The 25113-nt window shown below is 41.0% G+C and overlaps 1 protein-coding gene across 3 annotated transcripts in view; it reads left to right on the forward strand.

Annotated features, from left to right (window-relative positions):
• Positions 1-25113, forward strand: part of RASSF8 (Ras association domain family member 8) — an 82742-nt gene that overhangs the window by 42751 nt on the left and 14878 nt on the right. For all 3 annotated transcript variants that reach the window (XM_051772451.1, XM_051772449.1, XM_051772450.1), the window contains exon 3: positions 18592-18787. In XM_051772451.1, coding sequence (XP_051628411.1) covers positions 18685-18787 — 103 coding nt within the window. In that variant the 5' untranslated portion in view covers positions 18592-18684. The remainder of the gene's footprint in view (positions 1-18591; positions 18788-25113) is intronic.

Consider the following 25113-nt stretch of genomic DNA (forward strand, 5'->3'; position numbering starts at 1 on the left):
CATATAAGAGGTAAAAAGAGATTAACTGAAACATAGCTACCGTGTGTATATATGGCCCACTCCTCTTCTCCATGCTGGAAAAAGTTGTTAGATTTTATTGAGATGTTTTTAGAACCCTGTCTATCCAGAAAGGAAAGCAGATAATAATTACTCTGCTCAAGCAGAGGGTTTTTTAGTAAATGGAAGAGGAGTGACTGTATGGTGATGGTCACTTGTGGATAGGTTTGGATTTTTTTCCTCTGAAAATAATGCTCTCCTGTATGTTTTTATCTTGGTTTAGGGAGGCTCAGACAGTGTCAGATAACTGTAATGCTACTTGAAGAGAAAAATGCTGTTAGTGCCCTTTCTGTAACACAAACCAACAGGTTATTTTGTTGTCTCTGGACAAATCCTTGTATAAATATTAGAAGACTTGCATCTGAAGTAGGCACATAGTCAGGAAGCTGAAAATTGTTGTTCTGCTGATGGTCCTGTAATGATTGAAGTTTATTTACCATTTTAAAGTATTTCTAATTATAATCTGGATGAAAGTAGCTCTGGCTCAGCTCTTGGTTTTGCCTATGCACAGGCAGTGCAAGCTGGAGGCACAAATAAATGTACGTGGTAGTACAGACTTTCAGACTGCAATGTGACAGAAATGCCTGTTTTTTTCAAATTTGTTGGGTGTATTTACATGCTTTATGTGCATTTTAACATGGTTATTTGAGCAATGAGAAGCATCTTTGACACACAGTGCTATCAGAGACTTTCAGGAGGGTTTGTGTAAGTTATTGATTGGGAAGCACAACGCAGTGTGGGAGTCCTTGTCAGATAAAGTCATAAATCTTGGCCCACTATTCAGAACATGTGATTCCCTCTTTCCTACACCTACTTTTATAACCTTTTTCACATAAGCATAAAGTGTTGGCTGGAATACCACAAAAAATATGTAATATTATATGTAATATTCAATAATCCCTCAAAAATCCTAGAAGTAAACTTCTGATGAACATATATAATGAAAGCTTTTTGGTGAGAGATTTAAGACTATTTCACATCTTGGTATTGAAATCTGCTTCAGAATTTGATGAGGAAAAAAATATCCTTCTTTCTTGTTTATTTTGTGTCTGAAACACTAACCTTGTAGAACAAGTACAGTGGTTTTACTAGAGAGAAACAAAGGAAAAGAACATCAGGAGTGTATTGTGCAGTTGAGGGTTCGATCTCTTCAATAAACCCTTAAGTTTCTTTAGAGGATTGAGTTTTTTGGGGGGAGGAGATTTTTTGAGTGGAGGGTAAAGGGTGAGGGGTGGATCTTTGCCATCTTCATAGCTAAAGAACCTCATATTTTCTTCACTGTACAAACACAAAAATTAAGTGAGAATTTGGGGAATCCATAGAAAAATAAGTTGTAAGTAGCAGCAATTTCCATCTCACAACTCATGTGGTCTGAGATAGAAGAAAATACAGATTTTCTGCGAGTAACATATTAAACTTTCCATTTTCAAATCCAAGTGGGGGTATAAATCTTGCTCTTGTATGTAACTGATGCAAAAGCTGTGGCTGAACTGAAGAGAGAACTTTATTTTCTAGAGGTTATCTAGAAAATGCAGTTCTACAGTGGGATCTCAAATGCCTTTACTTTCTTGGGAGATGAGTCAAAAGTACCTGCAGAATTACTTAAATCACCAACTTCTCTTTACTGTCTTGGTGCTCCAAACTTCCATGTTATGGAAATGCTTTTCAGGTAAAGGAAAACAGAGATTTTAAAATAACATGGAAAGGGACCTGTGTGTCATAGTCTGTCACAAGTGGTTTAGATTCTTTTTACTGCGACATGTGAAGTCTGCTGTGTTAGACAGAGATTCTGAATTGAATCCATCACTTCTGATATTAAAAAACAACCCCAAAATCTGAGATATGCATAGCAATGGTAAAATATGCCCTTGAGCCTCAGCAGACCCTTCTACAGGGGTATAAAATGGGTATAAAGGCATAAGTTATAACAGAAAAGTCCTTTTCCTGGCTATACCAGCAAGGCTTTATGGACTAAGTTTGCACTTACAAGCTTGCAGAAGTTTAGGAATAATGAGATAAAGCGCTTACTGGTCACATGGGTATGGTATCCACTCACTTTAATGCTTCTAGGAATGTATAAGATGGTGGGGGTTCTGGGGGCAGTTTATTTTTTTGAAAATAAAAGTCAAGTAGCACTGGTTCTTCCTAAAGACTGAAAACTAAACTAAAGCTGCCGTCTCATCTCGCCTTCAGTATCAAAACCACAGGGCATGTATGCCTTGATAAGCTTGGAAAAGTGGTTGTGATGCTGAATTCCCTGGTTTTAAGGTAGGAGGGCTGGAGTGCCACGGTGTTCCCTTGGCGGTTGGGTTTGGTTTTCGTTACATTTGCTATTTAACAAAATTTTTCCCTCAGTACTCTCTCCTGACACCTGACACTTGTCCTACTTGGATGGATTCCTCCATGGAGTGAGAGGCTGTGCCTGTCTGACGGTTTTACATGACAAGCTCCATTGGCAGCGATTTGTGCTGGACTGGGTTTGAATTGAATTAAGATTTCCTATTTTCAATTAGGCTTTACACTGTGTTTTAGTGTTTCCCATTTTCTTCAGCTTTCTCTCGCTGCAGTGAGTGAATACCTGTGTGTAATGAGTCATTATGGCCTGTGAGCTGATTTTTATGTTCTCTTGGGATCATGCAGGGGATTTAGAGTGTGGGGTTTGGAGATTTTTGAGTGCCAGTGCTGGCTAAATATTGAGACTGTAGATTGACCTGTGCAAGAGGTTTCCTGTAGTCTCTACACAGGTATTGCCTGAGGCCAGTTTAAGGATTACGGAGCCTGAAGCTCAGTCTACACCTTTGCTGATGCAGTTTTAGTCTCTTCCCACATGTTCTGGCAGTGAGGTGGCACTAACATCACAGAACGTAAGTGGGTTAAAGTTTTGTGCAGCTCTGACAAGTTGTATGCTAAGAAAAACTTCCTCATGCTGGGCTATTTCAGAAGTTTTAGGGGGAATCTGGTGTCTTTTCAGCGAGGGTACAAATAATGCTGCTCTGTGGTGGACTCCTCCATTTGGCAAAATGAGTGATTATTTTTTTTTACCATTGTGTTTGGGCCAAGGCATCATCCTTGGCACTTCTGTCTGACAGAGACAACTTCAAGGTTAAAACTAACCATAGATTAGATAACTCGAGTTGGGCTTCAAGGTGAAATCCTGTTTCATAAAGTACTTGAAGGGCAACTTGACCTCTGCAAGGAATTTAAAAAAAAAAAAAAAAGAGGCAAAAAATGTGGAGCCTGAACATTATCCACCAATTATATTGTACTACACTCTACATTTCTGCTCATCTTGCAGCATCATAAGGAGTGTTGGCAGAAGCAAGAAATCCTAATAGTTCTCTTTTAGCATAAAAGGACTGAAAGTTTAACTGATCCCACTGCTCCCTGGATGCTGAAATGTGGGGACTTCTTAACACTTTGTGGTGCTGATTGATTTGAACAGTCTTACTTGATCCACAGCTTAAATGTTGCTTCAGGTAAGCTAAGCACTGGCTGTTTGACTTCCCAGTTAGTGTGTTTGTACTAACCTGTTCTTATGTGCTGACAGGCAGTGAGAATCACAGAGCAATTTAGGATAGAGAGAACTTCTGAGATTGGACTGAGATGATCCAGCACTTGTCCAAAGCATGTCCTAGAATGAGACTTATACACTGTATTGTTTTGGAGTGCTTTTTTCAAACCTTACTGTCCCTGTGGTATATTTCATTATATTAAAATACAGAAAATCTAAAAGGTTCTCAGTGAATTATATGTTGAGTTTATTTAGTGTGAAGGTGTGTCTGTTTTCAGTTTTTTCCCCTCTTTTGGCTTAATCCTTTGAGAATACTAAAATGATTGGGATTTGCTTCATGAAAGTTTAACTTTGTTTTCCTGTCATTGAGTAACTGATGCATGGATATGCATCTGGTCCTGGGTTTAGTTAGTCCTTGTTGGTCTTTTAGGGTGTTTGAGAGAGAGCTTTTGTGTTTTACCCTCTGGAAGTTAATTTAACCATGCACCCAGTGCTGTTCTGCAGATCCCAGTGCACACTTTTCTCCCTGTGCCATGGGAACCTGCAGTGAGAGCCTCCTGTGTTCCCATCTTTGCTGCCAGGGCTGTGTAAGCATTTCTGTGAAAGGATTTTTTTTTTTTTTTAATCCAAAGTCTGTAAGCAGTATTAAGAACTGAAAATTCTTCCATACCATAAGAATGCCTTTAATTACCGGATTTGTTGAGCTAAAATCCCGCTTGCATTTTTTTTTCCAGTGTAATGTACATTGAGGGTGTTCTTGGCTTCATGACAAGAGGAATGATAGATGCAATCAGCTAAGATAATACTTATCTGAAAGTAGAAGATGGGGTTTGAGGCCCTTCAAACAAAGAAAGACCTAGAACCCCGCTCTCCCATTTCAGGGGTAAATGTTCTGAGCTGCTACACACGGTCTTCTCCTTGTCCCTGGGTCTGGTGTGCAAATGCAAAGGGAAGAATTAGGTACTAAAATTCCTGAGAAGGACTTTGAGCTGTGAACATTCCCCATCTTCACCTGGCCTGGCCGAAGAGCCTGAACAAGGGAGAGGTGCATTTGCAGGTGCCTCCGTCCCTGGGCACTGTGATGCTCGGTGGCTGTCCCCAGATATTTCCCCCTCTCCTTTGACTGCACTCTAGGGAGCTCTGGCCCTGCAGGTTTTGTTGAAATCCACTCCTGAAGCCCAGAAAGGTTGTATCCATGTCCAGCATGCCTGTGAGGAAGTCTTCCTCTTGGACTGTCTGTACCGGGGAATGTAACCCTGCAGAGCTGCTTCCAGAAAACATCCTTCACTGTTATCTTAAACACTACTTTCAAAATGCAGATTTCTGAATTTCTGGATGCTGAAGTACTGTCAGCTGGAGTTTGGTTTCAAGCCTGAATCCATGCTGCTCAGATATCTGTTCTGACACTGTTATCCCTGCTGCATGAGCACTTTGAAGAATATGTTCTGATGGCAGGTAAGAACTCGTACCCCCATTTGCTTTTGCATTTCTGCAGGAGTAATATTTGGGAGCTGATGGCATGTGGAAGAAAACATTAGAACTTGGGCAGGGCTGGTGTCTGATCTGCAGGTTTTCTTAGCATGTTTGTCCTTAAAAGTATGTTTTGACAGAGCGCAGCAGTTTCTGTTCAGCTGGTGGTGGATTACGGTGATGTTGATTTAGGCTTCAGAATCCTTGTATTAGATTGCTGCTTGTCAGCAAAGTGCAGGATACACCACATGGAAACAGTATGACCCCAGCTCCAGCAGTGGAATTCAGATAAAGTGATACTGTTTTCTCTCCTTTTTTTAATTATTATTTCTCTGGTAAAAGGCATGAGTTTGCATGAGCATAGCTGTATGTTGCAGTTGAATCTGCCTTAACTTTGTGAAAGCAAATATTTCAGGAATAGCTTTCTTAGGATACACCAGGTGTTAAAGCACTACTAAAGCAAAAAAATGTATTACTAACATTGAAAGCTCTCTAGTTTTGTTACTTCAGCCTAAACAGTTTGGCTTCCTATTTCTAGGATCCCAGTGAGCTTTTGTAAGTGGAAGAACTGAAAACAGTTGAACAAGCAGGACTTGAGCTCCAAAGTTGTTTTTAATTAAAGGCTCTCTCTTTTGCAGACTACTCCCACATAGAGGGTTGGAAGCTCCTAAATTTCCATGCATAGAATTTTTCTTTATTCCCCTGGGACGACAATGGACTTGACCACCTACAAAGAATGCAGATATTGCAGTGAAAGCAAAAAAAAAAAAGCTTCCTCTCCAGGCAGAGATTGGCTGGGAATGAAAATAAGAGCTGGAAGTTTTTGGTTGTGCTGTTCTTCTTGCAATCCATGTGCAACACAATTTTATTTTACAAAGAAATCCAAGCTGTCCAGTTTTGACTGTACTGGTTGCAAACACACAGAAGAATTCTCAGGCAATGAGAGTAGACGTTCCAGGTCAAAGTTTAGGGTGGTCAGTATGTCAAGGAGGGAATTGCACTCAATTTCAGGTTATGGTAAAAATGCATTAAAAGTGACCTTACTGTGATCTTTAATCAGGAGACCAGATTTCTACCAGTGAGAGCAGGTTTATTCCTTTTTTTTTTTTTTTTTTTATCTTTTCAAAAGATAAAATTGCTTCTAAAAGCAAAAAGGGAAAACCAATCAAAACTTTGTGATTGAAACATTGTGATGAGCTTGTTCTTATCAGTTACCAGTGTGTAGCTGTTATGGTTTATTTGGGTCCCTCAAATTTATGGGACAACATCCTCTGTAAATTAAGCTTTATTTTATGAGCTCATTAGGAAAGAAAACAAACATGATAAATAATCATGTCTCTTCCGGTGCCTTCCCTTCAGAGGAGTGCCACTTTATGTGCACAATTTACACAAGAGCATTCCACTCTAAAATGATAAAGGTTTGGGCAATCCAGTTCTCCTGGTTTTGAAAGGATATGGGTACACTGAGAAGTGGGATCATGAAATGCAAAGAACTGCCATTGCAAATCCCGTGACAATGCCCAGTTTTCCATGCTTGGTTTCCAGCAGATAACCATTAAATTATTGCAAACATTCCCTCTATATTATATAATGGACTCTGGTATAAAGTTAATCATAACAACTGTTTCTGTGACTGAGAGGAGGAGTGAAGAAAGAAGGAGGAGGGTTCTTTAAATTGCCAGGGGTTCCTTGGAAAACATGAAGCTCACTCAATAATTAACATAAAAGTTGTTTGCCCTTAAAATGAAGGCATGCAGTAAAAACTTGAAGCAAAAAAAAAAAAAAAGGAGATGGGGATCTTTAGCAAATGAGATCAAAATTTTGAGTCACTGGAGTACATCTGCTTTGGGCAGCTCCATCTGAGGTGTTTGACACGACTGAAGTTGCAGGGCCTGAGGCCTCAGCACTTTCTGGAAATTAAAACCCCTTGAACATTTGAAACACACAGGAACATGTGCTATATGAATAATCTTAAAGTAGCTGCTATTGAAACTATAGACCTTTAGTGTCACCTCTTCAGCAACACAGATGTCCCAAGGACTTGAATGGTTCTGGGGTTTTTACCCTCCTTTTTTAATATAGGCCTGCATTATATTCATATAATATAAACCTCTATTGCACTCTGTGCTAAAGGTGCCCAAGACACAGACTGTTGAACTGTTCCCCAGGATTGCTAATGCCTAATACCTTCTTCAGGGGAATGGATTCCATCTTTTTGATAAAGACACTTAGAAGCACGTGGGCAGTTTGGACATGGATGTTTAATGTGGCTTTTCAATTTGCTCATTAGAAAAAACCCAACCAACCAAACCTTAATTCTCTTTTCTTGTACTTGTGTAACTGGGGGGGAGGGTACTGGGGGGTTTTTTTGTGTGTTTTTTTTTTGTTTTGTTTTGTTTTGTTTTGTTTTGTTTTGTTTTTTAAGTTTAAATGTCTTGTTTTGGATGTCTGAGCTCATGAATGCTTTATATTTTGGTAATTTTAATCTTTATTTGCTCACTAGCTTATGATCAGCACAAACTTTCTGTGGACGCCTCCCCTTGAGTTCTTTCCAGGGTTTGGATTGCTTGCTAGGTAACTGTGCTTAATAAGCCATTCTGCTCTCCTAATGTTACCTGGGATTGTACACTTCCATAGCTGCACATCAATAAAGACTAGAAATCCCAGCAACCACTTCCAGGCTCCTTTTGTTAAGATCCCTCACACAGCTCTAAATCCTTAACCCTGCCTATTAACTCATTCACTGCTCCTGGTGCTCTCCAGACTGTGTTTTCTTCAGTACCAGTGTCTGGCATCCCAGGTATCTCATAAGTTCAGAAACATTTGGTGAAGATCCATCGTGATAAGAGGAATGATGATAAAATTCCTTCTGGAGGGACAAGCTTACTTCCAAAAGGCTTGATTAATTTGCCCATCTTCTGGGTACTTTCTAACTCTTTACATCGGAACTGTGTTTGTCTTGGCCTCCCTGAAAGGCAACAGAACACCCCCCAAAAAAGGGATGCCCTGTCCAAGGTGTGTAGGACACATGGAGATGAGTGGAGTAAGCTCATCATCATGGGTTTGGGTAGACACTCTGCAGAAGTAGGTTAAAAGGGAGAATTTGAAGGAGGACAGTGAGATTTAACCAGAGTTTCTCCTCTATAGTGTGTCTGAGGTGACTTTTGCAATTGAACCATAAAGTGTCAGGAGTTCACTTGGGAAAATGCACGTGAAATGAGAAGGGCAGAGATGAGTGAGGAAGGACTTCCTGAAGGAAAATAAGTGGATCACATGTGATGTACTAGAGAAGGGGGAGGGCTGCTTTGTGCTCTCTGCTTTTGACAGGTCTGCTGACTCCAAAAATCTGTCCTGAGGTCATTGTTCTGGATGAGGTGGCTGAGGGTGCAGTGAGGAAGAAGATATAGTCATTAAGAGTAGAGATGAAAGCCTGGAACTGCATGGCCAGTAATGAATGGCTGTATCTCAGAAAGGAACAAAATGTAGATGCTGTCTGGAGACACAGAGGGAAATCAATAAGTTGAAAGTCGTGCTAGTTTAAAAAATGTTGCAACAGAGAAAGAAAATAGGAACAGGTAAATGAAAGCCTTTTCCCCCCTCCCTTGCTGTGTTGAATTTGACCTGACATCCATTTTCCATTGGCATAGCAGACTGTGACTTCTGTTTAATTGCAGTCAGACTTTTGGCATAGAATCCTGTTTGTCCTGAAGAGCTCTTTGCTGGGTCATTCTCTGAATTCTGTGATGTTTGTAGGATTTCCAAGGGGATATTGCTCATCTCTACGCTTCTCACTCCTCCCAGTGAGTTTTGGACCTCTTAGGTGAGTTATAGCCAAACTTAAAGAGAATTAGTGGTTTAGAAAATGTGAAGTTCATAAGTTTCCCTGAAATTATAAGCTGAAGAGAGAACCTAAGCATACACCACCTGGTGGCATTCACTTCCACATCCATTTTAAGGAAGTGTGGCCAAAGATGCGTAAACTTATCTTGGAGCTGGTTCTAGCACTGCCACTGAAAGCAGGACTGTGGCAATTCAAACTGAAAACTGTGGGAATTTCAAAGTGAAAGAGGGCAAATTTAGATTGGATATATGGAAGAAACTCTTTCTTGTGAGGGTGATGAGGCCCTGGCACAGAGAAGCTGTGATTGCCCCATCCCTGAAGTGTCCAAGGCCGGGTTGGATGGGGCTCTGAGCAACCTGGGCTAGTGGAAGGTGTCCCTGCCCATGGCAGAGGGTTGGAATGAGATGATCTTTAAGGTCTCTTCCAACCCAAACCATTCTGTGATTCCATGAAGATTACCTCAGATTTTGCTCTAATAAAGTTAGCCGAGCTCACAGTTGTTTAGAGAGGGGAAATACTTAAGTGATCCAGCTGAGTCCATCTTTGCTTCTTCTATTCTCTATTTATAGTTCTTTTGTGCCTGGGGAAATACAGAAGCAAGCATAGCCGAGTGTAAATTTTAGAAAGTGATGGGTTCCCCCCACTCAGTTATCTTAATTAACAATTTAAAGACTCCTTGTAGAAATAAGCTCTGTTCTGCCTTGCAGACTCTTCTAGGTTATCAAGAGAGTGACTTGGAAGTTCTTAAGTAATGTTTAGTGAATAATGTAGCTGCTCACTGAATAAAGCTTTGGGATTATAATTTTTTTGAAGCAGTTATGTTGATTAAGTTGAAAGTGCCTCACCTTATTTCTGTTTTAGGAATTGCATTTAATTACAGTGAGATTTCGGTAGTCTTGCAGTACCATGGCTTTAAATCATAGGATTAACTGACTTTTAAAGCTTCAGTTAATGCAAATTCAAGTAGATATGTCAGTTGTAAGATGCATTTTGTTTCCTGCATCCTTCAGTGCAAGCATGGAAGTGGAGGTGTGGGCTCATTTATGTGCAAAGTTCCCCAAAATATAGAGGGGGAAGGTGTTGTGTTTGGGTTCATACCTTAAAATGTGGGAAATATAATGGGTTTTTAGTGTGTTTTCCTGAAATGTGCCCTCAGTTCACATTTAATTCCAGTGAACACCTCTCTCTCGCAGCTGAGGCTCAGTGGGATTGTGGTCGAATGACAAAACATGGCAAATGCTGCATGTGGGCTTGACTGAAGTGTAAAGAGCAGAATCAGCCCTACAAAACCAAGGGTTAATGCAGTTCTTGCCAAAACAGAGCTGATGATCTTACTGCCATCACTGTAAATATTGGCATTGCACACTGATGTCTTCAGTCCCTCAGCGGGGTGTGTTTGTGGACAAACGTGAGGGGAGAGGGGAAAAGTTGAGTGGGTGGAGCTGTGCCTTCCCTGGAGCCAGCTGGGACAATGACCTCTTTTCTCTCCTTTGAAGCGAGGGCCTCTCAAGGTGTAAGGCACCTTTGAAGTTGTGTATTTTGTAGCTTTTGTATGAATGTTTCCCCTACAATGAAATAGCTTGTTACTCCTCTGCTTTCTTGTTTTCTTTCACTCCCACACACTATTTAGACCATATTAGAGATGTATAGATGTAACTTGCACTTAATGTTGCTGTTTATTAATAAAGTGTTGTGTAATAAAGCTGCTTTCTCAAATGCACTATATGTTTCATACTAATGAGGAACAAATACTTACCCGGCTTTGGAAGACATTGCAGTGCAGTAAATGTATGCCTGGTGACTGGGATGATGAATCATGAGATGTTTATTTAATGCACATGACTTTTTTCAAGCTATTTGTCTCAGCATTTATATGCTGTGCAGTCTCCTCCACATGTGGAAAAGGATATTCCTCTGGCACAGAACAAAATGCATCCCAGCTGCTGCTTTAACCTCTGCTGTGCTGCATCCAGCTCTCCTGTTGGAGCGAGTCCAGAGGAGGCCACCAAGGTGATTAGGGGGGTGGAGCACTTCTGTGAGGAAAGGCTGGGAGAGCTGGGGTTGTTCAGCCTGGAGAAGTGAAGGTGACCTTCAGGGTGACCTAATTGTGGACTTCCAGTACCTGAAGGGAGCCCACAAGATGGAGAGAGACTGTTTACGAGGGCCTGGAGTGACAAGATGTGGGGAATGGCTTCACACTGACAGAGAGTGGGTTTAGATGGGATATTGGGGAAAAAATTCTTCCCTGTGAGGGCGGTGAGGCCCTGGCACAGGTTGCCCAGAGAAGCTGTGATTGCCCCATCCCTGGAAGTGTCCAAGGCCAGGTTGGATGGGGCTCTGAGCAACCTGGTCTAGTGGAATGTGTCCCTGCCCATGGCAGGGGGGTGTAGTTGGATGATCTTTAAGGTCCCTTCCAACCCAAACCATTCTGTGATTCTGTGATCCAACCCTTTATAGAACAGTGATGTGCAGTGAGCCTGTCTGAGATGGGTCAGTTCACTCCAGCATCTCTAATGGGATTGTTTCACATTGACAGTTCTATTTCATAGAAGCTGGAATACAGAGTGAGGGGAAGAAGTGCTTCATGCAAAACCACCTGCAGGTGATACTTCAGTCCTAATCCTGAAACAGATTCAGGGTTGGGTTTAGTGTTTAAACCTGCTTGAATCGAATTCAGACTTGTATCAAGGTAAATCCTGTCTCAAGAGCTGAAAGAGGCCCTACATCAGATACTGTTTTGATTTGCTGGTACATATCCTAAATATAATGCTCTTAACTTTTAAAACTTCTGCTCTGGAAACTCTCTAACTGAAATCTAGTTAGTTAGAAGCAAAGATCCTTGAAACTCTGACTTGAGTGCTGTCAGCATTTCCAAAATGCACTTGGGTTTTTGTACCTCAAGTCTGTGTGGAGTTGAGATGCTTTTTATATCTAAACTGAGGGAAAGGAGAGTGTTAATTTCAGAGTTGTTGTTCCTGTTGAATTAATTCAAGTGCAAGAGTGTGAAATTTACTGTTAAAAATGCAAGGTTATGTTCTCAGCAGTGACCAAATACAAAGGAACTTTAATAAGCCATCTGTTTCCTTGGCTCACCTGCTGGCTTGTTTGCTTTCAAATCTTTTGTGGGGATTTGAAAAATGTTTCAGAGCAGAGTTGGGTCAAGCCTTGAGTCTCCAAACTTGAGTCAAGATATAAGTCTTACAGACTGTGAGAGGTTTTGAGAGCAATAGCACTCCAGCCATCCATAGGTGTTTGTGACAGAGGGTCAGAACTTGGTTTTCTATGAAGGCATGTGAATTTTAGACACAATCTGTGATCATGTGCAGGAGGGAGATGTCCTAAAGGCAAACATGCTTGCTGAAGTCAGAGATCATTCTGAAAATTAAAACACTGAAGATAAAAATACAATTTTCAAGGTGGAAGAATTATTTCAACTGGTAACTGATAGTTGCCATTAACAAAATGTGTCTTTGAAAGAGGCAAGAAGAAGCCAGGATGAAAGCTTTGCCTCCTCTTATCACTCCCTCACCTCCAAAAGAAAACAAGTTAATTCTTTCTGGCTAATTCTCACCAATACAAAGAGAAGAGAGACTGACAATTTGGTTTTTTCTGTGCTGCAAAGATTGCAGCTCAAGGAGAGATTTGTAGCTCAAGGAGAGGTTGGGGATGTTCTGTAATTATGCAAAATACCACTTGTAGCATCCTCTGCTTCAAAACACTGTTTCTTTCCCTCATTTTTTCCCACCAAATTGTTAGCTGTATTGCACCAGGAGAAACTGCCAAGCAAGCAGGAGTTCCTGTTCGAGGCAGTTGAAGGTTCCTGGATGGAAGTCAACTCGTAATTTGTCTGGGAAACTGCGACTTTGGGACTTTTGGGGGATTTGGGGTTATCCAGAGACACAATTTCTTGTAGTCACAGTTGCTAGAAACAACCTCCTGTACTGTAAGGTTTATACAAACTCGTGTACTGGTGCTGTCCTGTCCTCTCACAGGTTGTGTGTGTGTTTGGGTATCACTTGTGGCACCTGGATTTTGGCCTGTTTCACAGACATGTGTTAGACCATCTTTTGGCCAGTCTAACAGAGGAAAATTCCTTGGTCTTTAAGTCTCTCTCGAGCTCGTTCTCAACACTGTCATCTTCATGGTTGTGGGACCTCTGGTTTGTTTGTTTTAAGCAGTGCTCATTATCTCAGAGGGTTCTTCTGGAATAGCAAAACAATAACACTGCACGAGTGTTAGTCCCACAAAAAAAAATTTGGATGCTACCTCTATATAAACACTTGCTTTTTAAAGAAAGTTGTACACTGATTTCAAAACCACCCCCCCATCCTTTCTGATAAAATTCTGTGTACAGAAGACCTTCACTTGATATTTTTGATTTGAACCTGCAGTGAAAGATCTTTGCCCATTTACTGGTGGGAAGCTGCATGTCTTGTAGGATATTTCTTCTTCCTCACTCTAAGGGAGGAGACTTTTTGGAAAGTAGTAGAGAGCTGGTTTCTAGCAGCCAGTTCTGTATTTGCAGTCATCTTCATCTGGAACAATGTTGCTTTGCTCTGTACCAGGATTCTTAGGGTGGGGAAAACCTGCCAGATATGTTCCCGTTCATGGGGAGGGCACTATCATGCTCTGCTGGATGGTTTATAAGCTCTTTCTTAGCTGGGTAGCTGGGCTGGCTTATTTGTACTTGTTTGTTTGGTATTTTCTAACCAAGCCTTACTAGCATGGACTAACTATTCTTATTAATGAATGGCTTCCAGCCTGGGTGGAACAAGCTGCCTGTTTGTCCAGGGCCCTACCTCGTGTCATAATAGGGAAAAACAAGGAGCACAACTTGGCCATAGTGCACAGAGAGTGAAAAACAAAGGGTAAATGCCAAACTTCAAATGATGTTTGGTTACAACTAATTACAAATGAAAGCACTCTGACTTTGAAGTGTACCAAACAACATGCTGGGTCCTTGTTGGGCTACAGAAGATTACTGAGCTGGCTGGTCAAAATTCTGCAGCAGGATTTTAGCTCTGATTTGAGGTACATGACGCTTTCAGGTGGTGTGAACCTAGAAATGAGGTGAAATCAGCATCCTAATTTTAACTCTCAGGGTTTCTTGTGACTTAACGCTTACGAGAAGGTGTTTTGCAAACATCTGCTTGGAATATTTGTTTCTTAAATAGAGTACTTAGTTCTGCCTGTCTTCTGTGGAGCTTCAACCTTTTCTGTATCTTGTAAACTAGCTGTGGAGAGGTAGCCAAATAGTAGCATATATATATATATATATTTGTATTTGTGTGTGTGTATATGTGTATGTTGGATTTTCTTTACACTTGAAAACTGAACAACTATCTGAAAGAGTAAGATACCATCAGCCAATTAGGATGAAAGGGGAATTTAGGGAAAATGTTTAATGCATGGTAATTGAGGAGGCTTCAGGCAAGGTAGTGGAAAAAAAAAAGGGAAGAAGAGGGAAGAAGTAGCTGGGGGATGCCAGATTTCCAGTGCTTGGTTCTAGTCAGAACTACGTGTCACTGTGGAGCTGATGACTGACAGGCTGGGGAAAAGCTGTGATCAGAGGCGTGCTTTGGCTTGTGTGCCTCTCAGTAAATTACTTTTGCATTCCTATTCCCAGTCATTGCTAAAATAATAAGTTGTGCATAAAACGAACTGGTTTTGAACTTACGGGATGGAGAAACCTCAAGTGAGATTTTTTCCTCCAACCCCCTCCATTGGCTTCAGAAAGAAATTTGTACAGTGTTGGAGGTAAGGATTATTTTGCCTCCTGTCATGTAAAAGGACCATGTGCATTCTGGACAGAGACTTCAGGTCAAAAAATATATTTGGGGCTGTCAGAGTGGCCCTCAGTGGAAAGACAAATAAGCTATTACTGATATGCAAGTTAACTGTCAGCAAATAAAGAACTGAATACATATGAAGGAAAACCAAATACTGATAAGAGAATGTTACAGAGCTATAATTGGGAAGCAGAGAGGCACACTGCCAGAAGGTTTTTTGGTTTGCAGACCTCTCTTTTAAACTTCTAATGGATGGGCCTAGAAACCAAAACAGTCCTAGATTTATTTTTCTTTTTTTTTTTTAACCTACTGTAGGAGAGCTTTGCTTAGAAGTTATAAGGTGATTTCAGCACATAGACCTTCTGCTTTGGATGTGTGTGTATGTTCCTGGTGACAGGTCCCCAGAAGAATCCCATGGGCACTTGTGGGGCACATGGAATCACAGAGTCATTGAGGTTGGAAAAGACCTCCAAGATCAGAGTCCAACCTCTGAGCAAACACTACCATGTTGACTAGACCAGAGCACTGAGTCCAGCCTTTCCTTAAACATCTCTAGGGATGGTGACTACACCACCTTCCTGGGCAGCCCTTTTCTTCACACACTCCTTTAATTCAGCCCTGCGTGTTGTTTTACCACAGGCTTCTATTGATTCTTCATCCCCATTTAGTCTACTAAAACTATTTATCCTATAAGAAATTAACAGGGAATGTTTCCCCTGAGCCTGAACTGTTTCAAAGACACTTTGTTGGGATCATTTGCAGCTTTGGTGAGCGGTTTTTTCAAACTTGGAAGTGTCAGCAAATATTCCATTATTACACGGTGCCCCTCTTTAGTCCATTCTTTTTTAAAGATGGGTGGTAGGAAAACAGATGACCAAACCTGATCAGCACTGAACACAAGACATTGTACATTGTGTGCTGACTGGGGGGAAAAAATGCACTTGCTGGCTTGCTAAATGGAGATAATACTTTGGGTGTTGACAGGCAGAAAAACAATTAGAGCTGTCGGATGCTTTGCTGACGTGTGCGTTGTCACACGGAGAGATGGCTTGGCCTGTGCCAGGAACTCTGAACTGTTCAACCCTCAGCTAGGTATTAAGTTAATTAACAAAGTTCCTTATGGCTAGGCTTGGAATGTGAGGTCTGTTTATTTGGGAAGACAACTGGTCCAGGAACAGACAGGGGAGGTCACTGATGGGGCCTGTGAGGTGTTTTATCAGTCATTGTTGTATTACTGGCTGGTAAAAGACTTTTTTCTGCTTAGTTTATTGGTACATTAAAATGATATTACCTTATTGAAGTGTTTCTGTATTTGCACACTGTGCAGATTCTTTGAATTATGTGATTTTATGGGGGAAAATATTTATCAAAACCTCTTTGGGTTTTCAGGTGCTTACTCACGTCTCAAAAGGCTATTTCTCTACACACTTGGCATTCTTAAAAGCTATCACTTTTTTATTAAATGTACAAGCATATTTGAAATCTAGTTTTACTTTATTTACATATATATTTATTTACATATAATTCTGGACAGGTATTTTTGGGCAGGATACACATACACACACAAATATATGTGCTGCGCTGAGTTTTCCTGCATCATTTCTGCCTCCACGTGCAGTTCTGTTAAATCCATCAGCATCATCAGATTCCATGTTCTGTGTGAAACCCTACCCTGCCTGTCTTCACTAATCCTCTAGATAATTTTCAGATATCTTTCACTTTATCCCTGTGTTATCCCTTTTCCTGGTACTTAAAACTACAGGCAATATTTTGGAAGAATTATCACTTTATCCATATGGGATTACCTGAATACATGAGCTTCTTTTATCGTATTATCATGGTTTATTTTTTCTCCAACTGCTTAAATAACCCAGCTGTCTGATTAGGTTTTCTTTATTTGTTTTTGTGCTTTTCTGTTGGTGGGTGGTTATTTTGGGTTTCTGGTTTAGTTTTGAGGTGGTTTTTTTTTTTTTTAAGAATAGTTGTTATTGGTGGTTTGGTTTATGTTTCAGCTTTGGGGAAAGGCTTTACATTTTTAAGACAATAATTCTTCTTGGAATTTTTACCTCAAAATTTTTGAATTCTGAGGCATCTCAGCATCTCCACTTAGAAATTACTTCTTGTGAACCATGATGCCCATGGATGTATATGCAGAAGGAAAGCAGCTCCTGGAAAAGCTGAGTTCAGATCAGTAGTTAATCTAGACATTAACATCAGATAAACCTTGAGCAGCTTGACTCTTGGTAACCAGACAGCAGAAGGCAAATGGCTGATTGCTCAGTCCCAGTTTAGCTCCCTGGGTTTTAAACTTTATTTCTGTGCTTCAGCATTTTCCTGGCTTTTGAGTGCAGAAAGAGATTTTTTTGACTCATGGGTTTTCTTTGTTTTAGGAAAAAAACCAACCCTCTGATCATTTAATTTAATTAATAATCTGGGGAGTTTTCTTTTTTAAAATTTAACTGGGAGCTGGTATACCAGACATGCTTAAAAGTGAAAACTGAGTAGATGAGGTGTGGTATGGCTTCCTTTTTTGTTTAGTATCATTGCAGTGCCTATGGAAAAACTTGGGATAACAGGTTTATTTATTATGTTAGCATATAATTAACGGGTTTATTCGTTTATATTAGCTAATATCTGTCTCCTCACAGAACCAGCACAGTGCTGGCAGGGATTAAACCACCTCTACAACACTTTCCCTGATGCGTCTCCTTGTTTTGCTCACTTTCCTTTGTGGGGTTTGATACTAAATGCACAGGTTTGTTGGGAATAGGAACTTGCAGCTGTTTCTGTAGGGAGACAAAAGTTGGGCTCTCATGGATGGCTGTAATTAAAAGTGTTTCCCCCTTGTTTTGCTACAGTACCACCTGCTAGGTACTATTGAACAAACACTGAAAGCATCCCTAACCAGTCCCTTGAGACGTCCAGGCAGCATAAAAAAAAAAAAAGGAAGAGAGGCACTTGTTACTGGAAACTGTTACAAGTTTACTCTGGAGTGGTTTATTTAGTGCTATTTCTCTGGGTGCTCTTTTTATAAAAACTTTTAACATTTCAGGAAACAAACTGTAATGAATGTAACTAGTACGTCTACACAACAGGTAGATGTTGCTGAAGTGTGGGATCACAGAAGCATTAAGGTTGGAAAAGCCCTCCAAGACCATTGAGTCCACCCTGTGCTCGATCCCCACCTTGTCACCCAGCCCAGAGCACTGAGTCCAGTCATTCCTTGGTCACTTCCAGGGATGGGGACTCCACCACCCCCCTGGGCAGCCCCTTCCAATGCCTGACCACCCTTTCAGTGAGAAATTCCACCTGATGTCCAACCTGAACCTCCCCTAGCACAGCTTGAGGCTGTTTCCTCTTGTCCTGTCCCTTGTTTCCTGGGAGCAGAGCCCGACCCCCACCTGGCTACAACCTCCTGTAAGGTCCCCCCTGAGCCTCCTTTTCTCCAGGCTGATCCCCCTCAGCTGCTCCTCATAGGACTGACTCTCCAGACCCTTCCCCAGCTCCATTGCCCTTCTCTGGACACCCTCCAGCCCCTCAATGTTCTTCCTGAACTGAGGGGCCCAGAACTGGATACAGGATTTGAGGTGTGGCCTCACCAGTGCCCAGTACAGGGGACAATCCCTGCCCTGCTCCTGCTGCCACACTATTGCTGATCCAAACCAGGTGCCATTGGCCTCTTGCCCCCCTGGGCACACCTGAGCTCATGTCCAGCTGCTGTCACCAGCACTCCAGGGCCTTTCCCAACGGGCACTTTCCAGCCACTGTTTCCCCAAAATGTGAGGATGTGTGTGTGGTTCCTGTTGTATTTAAAGAAAGGAGGCTGAGTTGCTTCTCCTACCAAATAGGTGACAAGCTGAAATTGTTAACTTTCAGAATTGGTAATGCCTTGCTATGAACACCAGGATTTTTCTCTCCTGTAGCTGCTGCAGGACATCTGCTGCCTTCTCTCCGGTGTAGCTGCAAGTATGACTTGACGGATGCGCATCCATGGCTCTTGGATGATCTGGTGAACCATGGAGCTCAAAGTATGGGTGGATGGAGTCCAGAGAATCGTGTGTGGGGTCACCGAGGTCACAACATGCCAGGAAGTTGTAATAGCCCTTGCTCAGGCCATTGGTGAGTAGCTCTGCCAGCTGGGAAATGGGGTGAAGCCTTTTTTTACAGAGCTAAAATGAGGGGAGGTGAGGGGGCACTGAGTATGAAAGTACAATTTGCAGGGTAAACTTGTAGCCTTTGATCTTTCACCTGACAGAGATTAGAAAGAAAGCAAGGAAACACTTTGAAATCTATAAACTTTCATTCGAATTTATTCTCTAAATAATAATAATATGCTGCTGTTTGTTATTGTAAATACAGCCTGGATAAAGAAGGTGCTAAACTGTCAATGTTTTGAGTACCAAAGAATACGAAAGCAGTGCATTCTAATGCTGTTCATTGAAATAATACACATTGTAAGTATCCTCAGTTATACTGGGAATAGCATAGACCAGTGAAATAGATCCTTCAGGTTCTCCTCCTACCCTTTCATTGTGGTGTGCAGGAGTAACTTGGAAGTCTGTACAGTGTTAGCAATTTGCAGAGCAGTTTAGAAGGAAAAAAATAAAATCTTTCAGGCTCCACAGCCTCGTCAGATCTTTCTCAGTGACTAAGAGCATGATAATTTTTCATAGCTTGTCTTATCCAGGTGAGTATTGAGTTTAATTTTGGTACTCATCTCTTTGGAATAGATTATAAAAAATTTGTGTGGTCTTATATCTGAAATATCTTTATCTGAATAAGCCTCAACTTCATCCCTTCAGTATTTCCCATGCTGATTCTTATTCTTTGCTCAGAAGTTATAATTGGCTTTAGATACTATTTAAATTTAGGCATTAAACCTATGTTTTACCTAAAATTAGATTAATAATTTAAAGGCTAACTTTTGCATTTTTCAGTGTGCCAGCAGTTTTGCAAATTGTATTAGCAGTCTGAACCAATTTAAAAATAATAACTTTCTAATAAAAAATAACTTAGGCTCACAAATGTCAACAAGCTATTCCACCTGTAAGCATGAAATCAGTTTCTCTGAAATTGTGATGTTTATTTATTTAAATTTGTACTTCTGGACATCATTTCCACCTGCTTTCATCAGATGGAGTAGAAGACTGGAACTTTTTTATTTTATGATCTAAGGGGATCGAACAAAATGCTAGCATGTGTTTATCTATATGCATCAAATAACTTTTAAAGCTTCATTTAAAAATTTCAAAAAGTTAGTTTGTCTCTCAAATCTTGTGTTTGATGTTTAACTGTTAAATGTGCTTTTACTGGTGGTGCTACTTGCAGCTTTTCATTTAATGCTAATTGGTTCCTGAATAGCTTTCATATCTTATTTTCTGCCTGTAGGTTTTTTGGGACACAATTATGCTGCCATGGTCATTTCCTAGTAACGATTAAGTGATACATATTTAGAAATAATAAAGTGGTTGTGATAATTTAGTTCTTTACCTTGCTTTCAATATCTCTTTACTCTCTTTCCTTCGCCTTCTCCCACAACACAAAAAACGTCAGACTCCCGGTTCTAGACAGTAGTTTAATGTTCTCCTGTGTAATTTCTCTTTAGGTTTTTTCTGTATCCTCAGCATTCAACCTGAACTCTTGTAAGGCCTCCATGAGCCTTGGAAACACACAGGTTTTATCAGCTCTTCAGGCTTCCTTTTCTGTAGCACATCCCCAGTTCATCTGGGGCAGGCGACTCTGGTTCCAAGTGGAGATAAATTTCAGTTGCAACCAGAGCCAAATTAAGAGAATCCCTTGGAAATTCCTTCCTGAGGCAAATATCCTCCCTGGAAAACACCCATTATAACTTCCCTCTCACTAGGGCAGCTCAGGCAGTATCGAACACCACCTAAATTGCTCTTTGGCAGGTGGGGCTTTCCCAGCCCTCCTGTCAGGCCATTCATCACAAAAGCAGCCATATGTCTGGTCCTTTGATTTGGCTGTAGGTACCAGCTTACCAGGAAAAAATGTCACTGGAATTTGAATAGGAATCTATTAAAATGTATCCCTCTAGCTCTCACCTGACGCTTGGTGGTGGAAAGTAGCCAGTCTGAGCTGGCGTTCTCCTCACTTGGCTCTGATTGTATTTTCCACTTCGCAGTCTGGCTCCTTCAGCAGTCACAGAGCTTGGCTGGATTTAGGATTGTTTTGTCTGTCTGTTGGTCTGTCTGCAAAGTTTTTGAGATGCTCTTTTTGTTTTATCACCTCTTACAGTTTATTGACTTAAAAAATACCCCACACACAGTGCAGTCTTCTTACCTGAGCCTGAAGTGTTAACTGCAACAAGTATGTAATTTTCTTGAAGTGCAGTGTCTGGATATCTGCAAATTAACTTATGTTACAGCCATATCCACTGTAGAAAGCACAAGCCAAAGATATCTGAATTAGGACAGCCATCGTTAAGAAGCTTCTTGTGGACAAATGAAGCTGCCTCTGTTCTAGAGACATGAAAAGTAAAGCTTTATCGTGTATTTCAAAAATCAAAATCAAAATTATTATAGAATGGACTGTGGTTAGATGGCACCTTTGAACATCTGCTGTTCAGACCAGGGTCAGCCAGACCAGGTTGCTCGGGACCGCAGGCAGTTGGGTTTGGAATCTGGCTGGGCATGGAGACTCCTCCACCTCTCTGGGCCACCTGCTCCAATGTCCAGTCACCCTTCTTGTGTTTGCCTTAAATGGAATTCCTTGTGTTGCAAGGATTGCCTTTTGCTGTCACTTGATCAACTGCAGGGCCCTGTCTGCTGATCTCCTGCTGTGATAAGAACAAGAAAAAGGTTTCCAAATGTGTACTTGCCAACTCTCCCCTCCTGTCGTGGAAATTCAGTAATAACTTCGGGATACAAAAGTATTCTTTTTTTTTTTTATGTTTTATGGCTATTTTAATAAAAAATTATACTGGGTGCTGGGCTATGCCCCTTTGTAGGAGATTCTGTCCCATACCCTAATTCTGATCCTTTGGCCATGGTGTTCAGTCACTTAACTTGCCTGGCTAATGCTCCTTAGCCTATTCCTTACAAATTGGTGCTCTTTCAGTGAAAAAGTCTCTCTTTGGGGCTGTTCTCCTGATGGATAATATTTATGTTACCTCTTCTTGCATTATGATGTCCTTCTGCTGTTGATCATTGCAGAGTAGGAAATGATTCTACCCCAAGTAAGAGGTTTAGGGAGGTTCGGGTTGTTTGGGGTTTTTTTAAATTTCCATTTGGATTGAAGTTAAAGGGTCTGCATTAAATCTCAAAAGCCCCTCATTCTTTAAAGCAAAAAAAGAAGGGAGAGTTGTCTCCTTCAGTGATCCCAGCAAAGATTATTTTAAAAATACATGTATACAATTTAATGAATGTGAGATAGAATAATATAAACTAGATCTAATTTTGGATGCTAAAATGGATTGTGTCTCTGATTTAGGAGGAGTTAGAAATGCCTTAGATGGAGGGTGGGTCACTGGAATTCTGTTCAAGACAGACATAAAACTATTCAGTTAGAAGTTTCCAGAGAATGAAATCACCTCCCCCTGGGATCTTGAAGAACACTTGATACTACCTTTTATGAGTTTTATCCAGGCCTGCTTTATTTTTTTATTTTATTTTTTTTTAACTCAAGCTGCTTACAAGTTACAAAAATTTGGCTTTTAGTACAAATAAGAGGAGTGATGGTTTCATCATGAAAAAATAAGCCCTCACCACTTTGGGAATGGAAAGTAGGATATGGACTTAGATGAGTGTGTAAGTGTAGTGACTCCTCTCAAAAAAATCATTATAATGCTGAGGGGAAAAGCAGATGGGATCCTAAAAGAGAGTGAGCATATCTTTGTAGCTGATGGCTTAGGCAAATGTAGTTAAACTATGGATGGTTTTGTTTTGGTTTGGTTTTTTTTTAAATTGGCTTTTACTGGTTGTTTTCCATTCAAATATGAAAAATAAAAATATCTTCCAAAGGAATGTGGGACTAATGCTGGAGTCACAAATATACTTGTCTTGTTCCGTCAGAAGTGTTCTTCTCCCCTTTCCAGCCCCTGTGAGGATCTTTACTGCATTCATTGTGATTTCTTTTACCCCTGGAGACTAGAATGCATCTTTTGTAGTGAGAACGACATGTTTCTTTCCTAGAAAGAGAATATTTCAGTTTAGAGACACCAAGTTTAAAATTCTTGCCCAAGTGCACTTTTGTTTTCTGCCCTCCCCATAATTTTCTGTGGCAAATAATTAAAATGGCAGACTTGCTTTAAATAGTGCTGGGGGCTTGGGGTTTTCTGGCTGGAGAATATGAGCAACACTTCACTGAACAAGAAGTACAGCTGTCTCTTTTTAAAATTAAACAAATGCAGCTGTCAGGGTTGGTTTTTTTTTTTTTTTATTGCAGTTGGGTATTTTCCCCCAAAGATAAATGGGGTGTGTTTATGAAAATAAAGCACAGATTTGTCTGTGCTGTCTCAGATGTGTGTTACAGCATTGTAAGGCTCAGCCAGAGCTGTGTCTGGAAAGATCACACCACTCCTTTTACAGGAAGTAAATGTAGTGACAGGACATGAGGAATGGCTTCAAACTGACAGACAGTAGGTGTAGATTGGATATTAGGAAGAAATTCTTCCCTGTGAGGGTGGTGAGGCCCTGGCACAGGTTGCCCAGAGAAGCTGTGGCTGCCCCAGCCCTGGAAGTGTCCAAGGCCAGGCTGGATGGGGCTCTGAGCAACCTGGGATAGTGGAAGGTGTCCCTGCCTGTGGCAGGGGGTTGGAATGAGATGATCTTTAAGGTCCCTTCCAACCCAGGCCATTCTGTGATTCATTGATGCCTCTTATGTTCATCTCTTCTTCCAAATAATTTCTGCTAAAGCAAGTGCCAGAGGTGGCTGTCAGAGAGAGGGGAAAAGAGTCTGAGCAAATTGAACCTCAGCACCAGCTCTGAAGAGAATTAGAAGGGAGAAATTCTTGGTGTGTACAAACTAAGGTTTTTACTGTTAAATTAATCATGTAGTTTACTGCTAAGAATCACTTAAAACTTGTGGTGTTTTGACCCCAAAATTTCGCTCTCTGCCACTTCAGATAGCAACCTTGAGGGATAAGAAGTACGAGAAAGCTGTGTGCTGTGATGAACTTTCTAGTTCAGGAATCTGGTGACAGTAACCTCTCTGAGAGGCACAGTGGCTGGATGGGGTGATTTGTCTCCACCTTGAGTGATGTGATACCTCTGGAGCAGTGCTGGTGCCTGCAACAGAAACCTGGGCTGCTTGATGTGCTTTTGTTGTCTGACTTCGGCCAAACTGCTCCTCCACGTTGTTTAACCTGCTTAGGACACGAGTCTAAAATAAATGTGGTACCTCAGGGTGCTCAGAGAAAAAGACAACTGAAAGTATGAAGTGAGTCCAAGTGCTTTGTGTTGTCAGGGTGTGATAAACGCTTGTATACCCTTCTTTTGAGAGCCAGGATAATGGTAATAAACTAAGGCTGCAGTTCTGATAAAGATGCCGGGAGCACAGCTCTGCCCAGAGAACTCAGCAGGCCTTCAGTGGAGCCTGGATATCTCTGTGGGTATTTCTTCCTAGGACTGGACTACTCTGATTCTTTATTTTCTATGGAATTCATACATGTGTGTGCAAAATATGGCACAAGTTGAGAAATCTGAGTAACACAAACTCTAACCTCTATTTTGAAGGTTTTTTTGCTCTTAATCTTGGGTATTTAATGAGTTCTCAAGTAACCTGACTGGCATTTTTTAAAAATTGCTGTGGATGTTAAGTATGGCATAATGAATGTAATATCAGCTTCATATTTCACAGATAGAGAGTTCAGATCACCCTGGACTGATTAAAATTGCCAGCAATTACTTTTCTATCAGTGCTGTCAAGGATTCAGGAGTGGGTGCTGTTGTCCCTTTGGTAAGGCAGAGCATTTTCACCCACGTGTTCCACATATTAGGAGTTCTTAGAAGTTTTTACCTACATATAAGTATGTTTTACTTTACGTGGCCTTTTTAGGGAAGACAGGATCCTTCAGCCTGTGAGACCAGGGCAGTGACTCACCTGCTTGCACTGACTCACTGCTGTAGGGCCTGGCTCTTGAAGCATGGGAGACACTTACTGAAAAGATCTTGCTTGGCATAAACATTTGTAGCCTGATGGGAAGGATAAGGTACAGTACTTTTTTTTTTCCTCTCGTGGTGTATCATCCTACCTTCATACCAAAAAAATATAGTGCCTGAAATTCTTTAAATGTAGAGGATGATGGACTTCTGGGAGAGACTAAAGGGTTGAATCATTCCTGAAAAAGAGAATTGATGACCTCTCAGGTTACAGTCCTGCTAGAAGTGTTGCCTGAGAAACACTGCTACTGCTTCTTTCCTTTGGAGTTTCATTTTCACTTTTGCCAGCAGAAGCAGTCACTCATGTCTACTGTGTCAGCTGCAAAT

The sequence above is a fragment of the Manacus candei genome, unplaced genomic scaffold (assembly GCF_025592945.1).
Source record: "Manacus candei isolate 608988 ecotype Guabito, Panama unplaced genomic scaffold, ASM2559294v1 h1tg000153l, whole genome shotgun sequence".
Lineage (NCBI taxonomy): Eukaryota > Metazoa > Chordata > Aves > Passeriformes > Pipridae > Manacus > Manacus candei.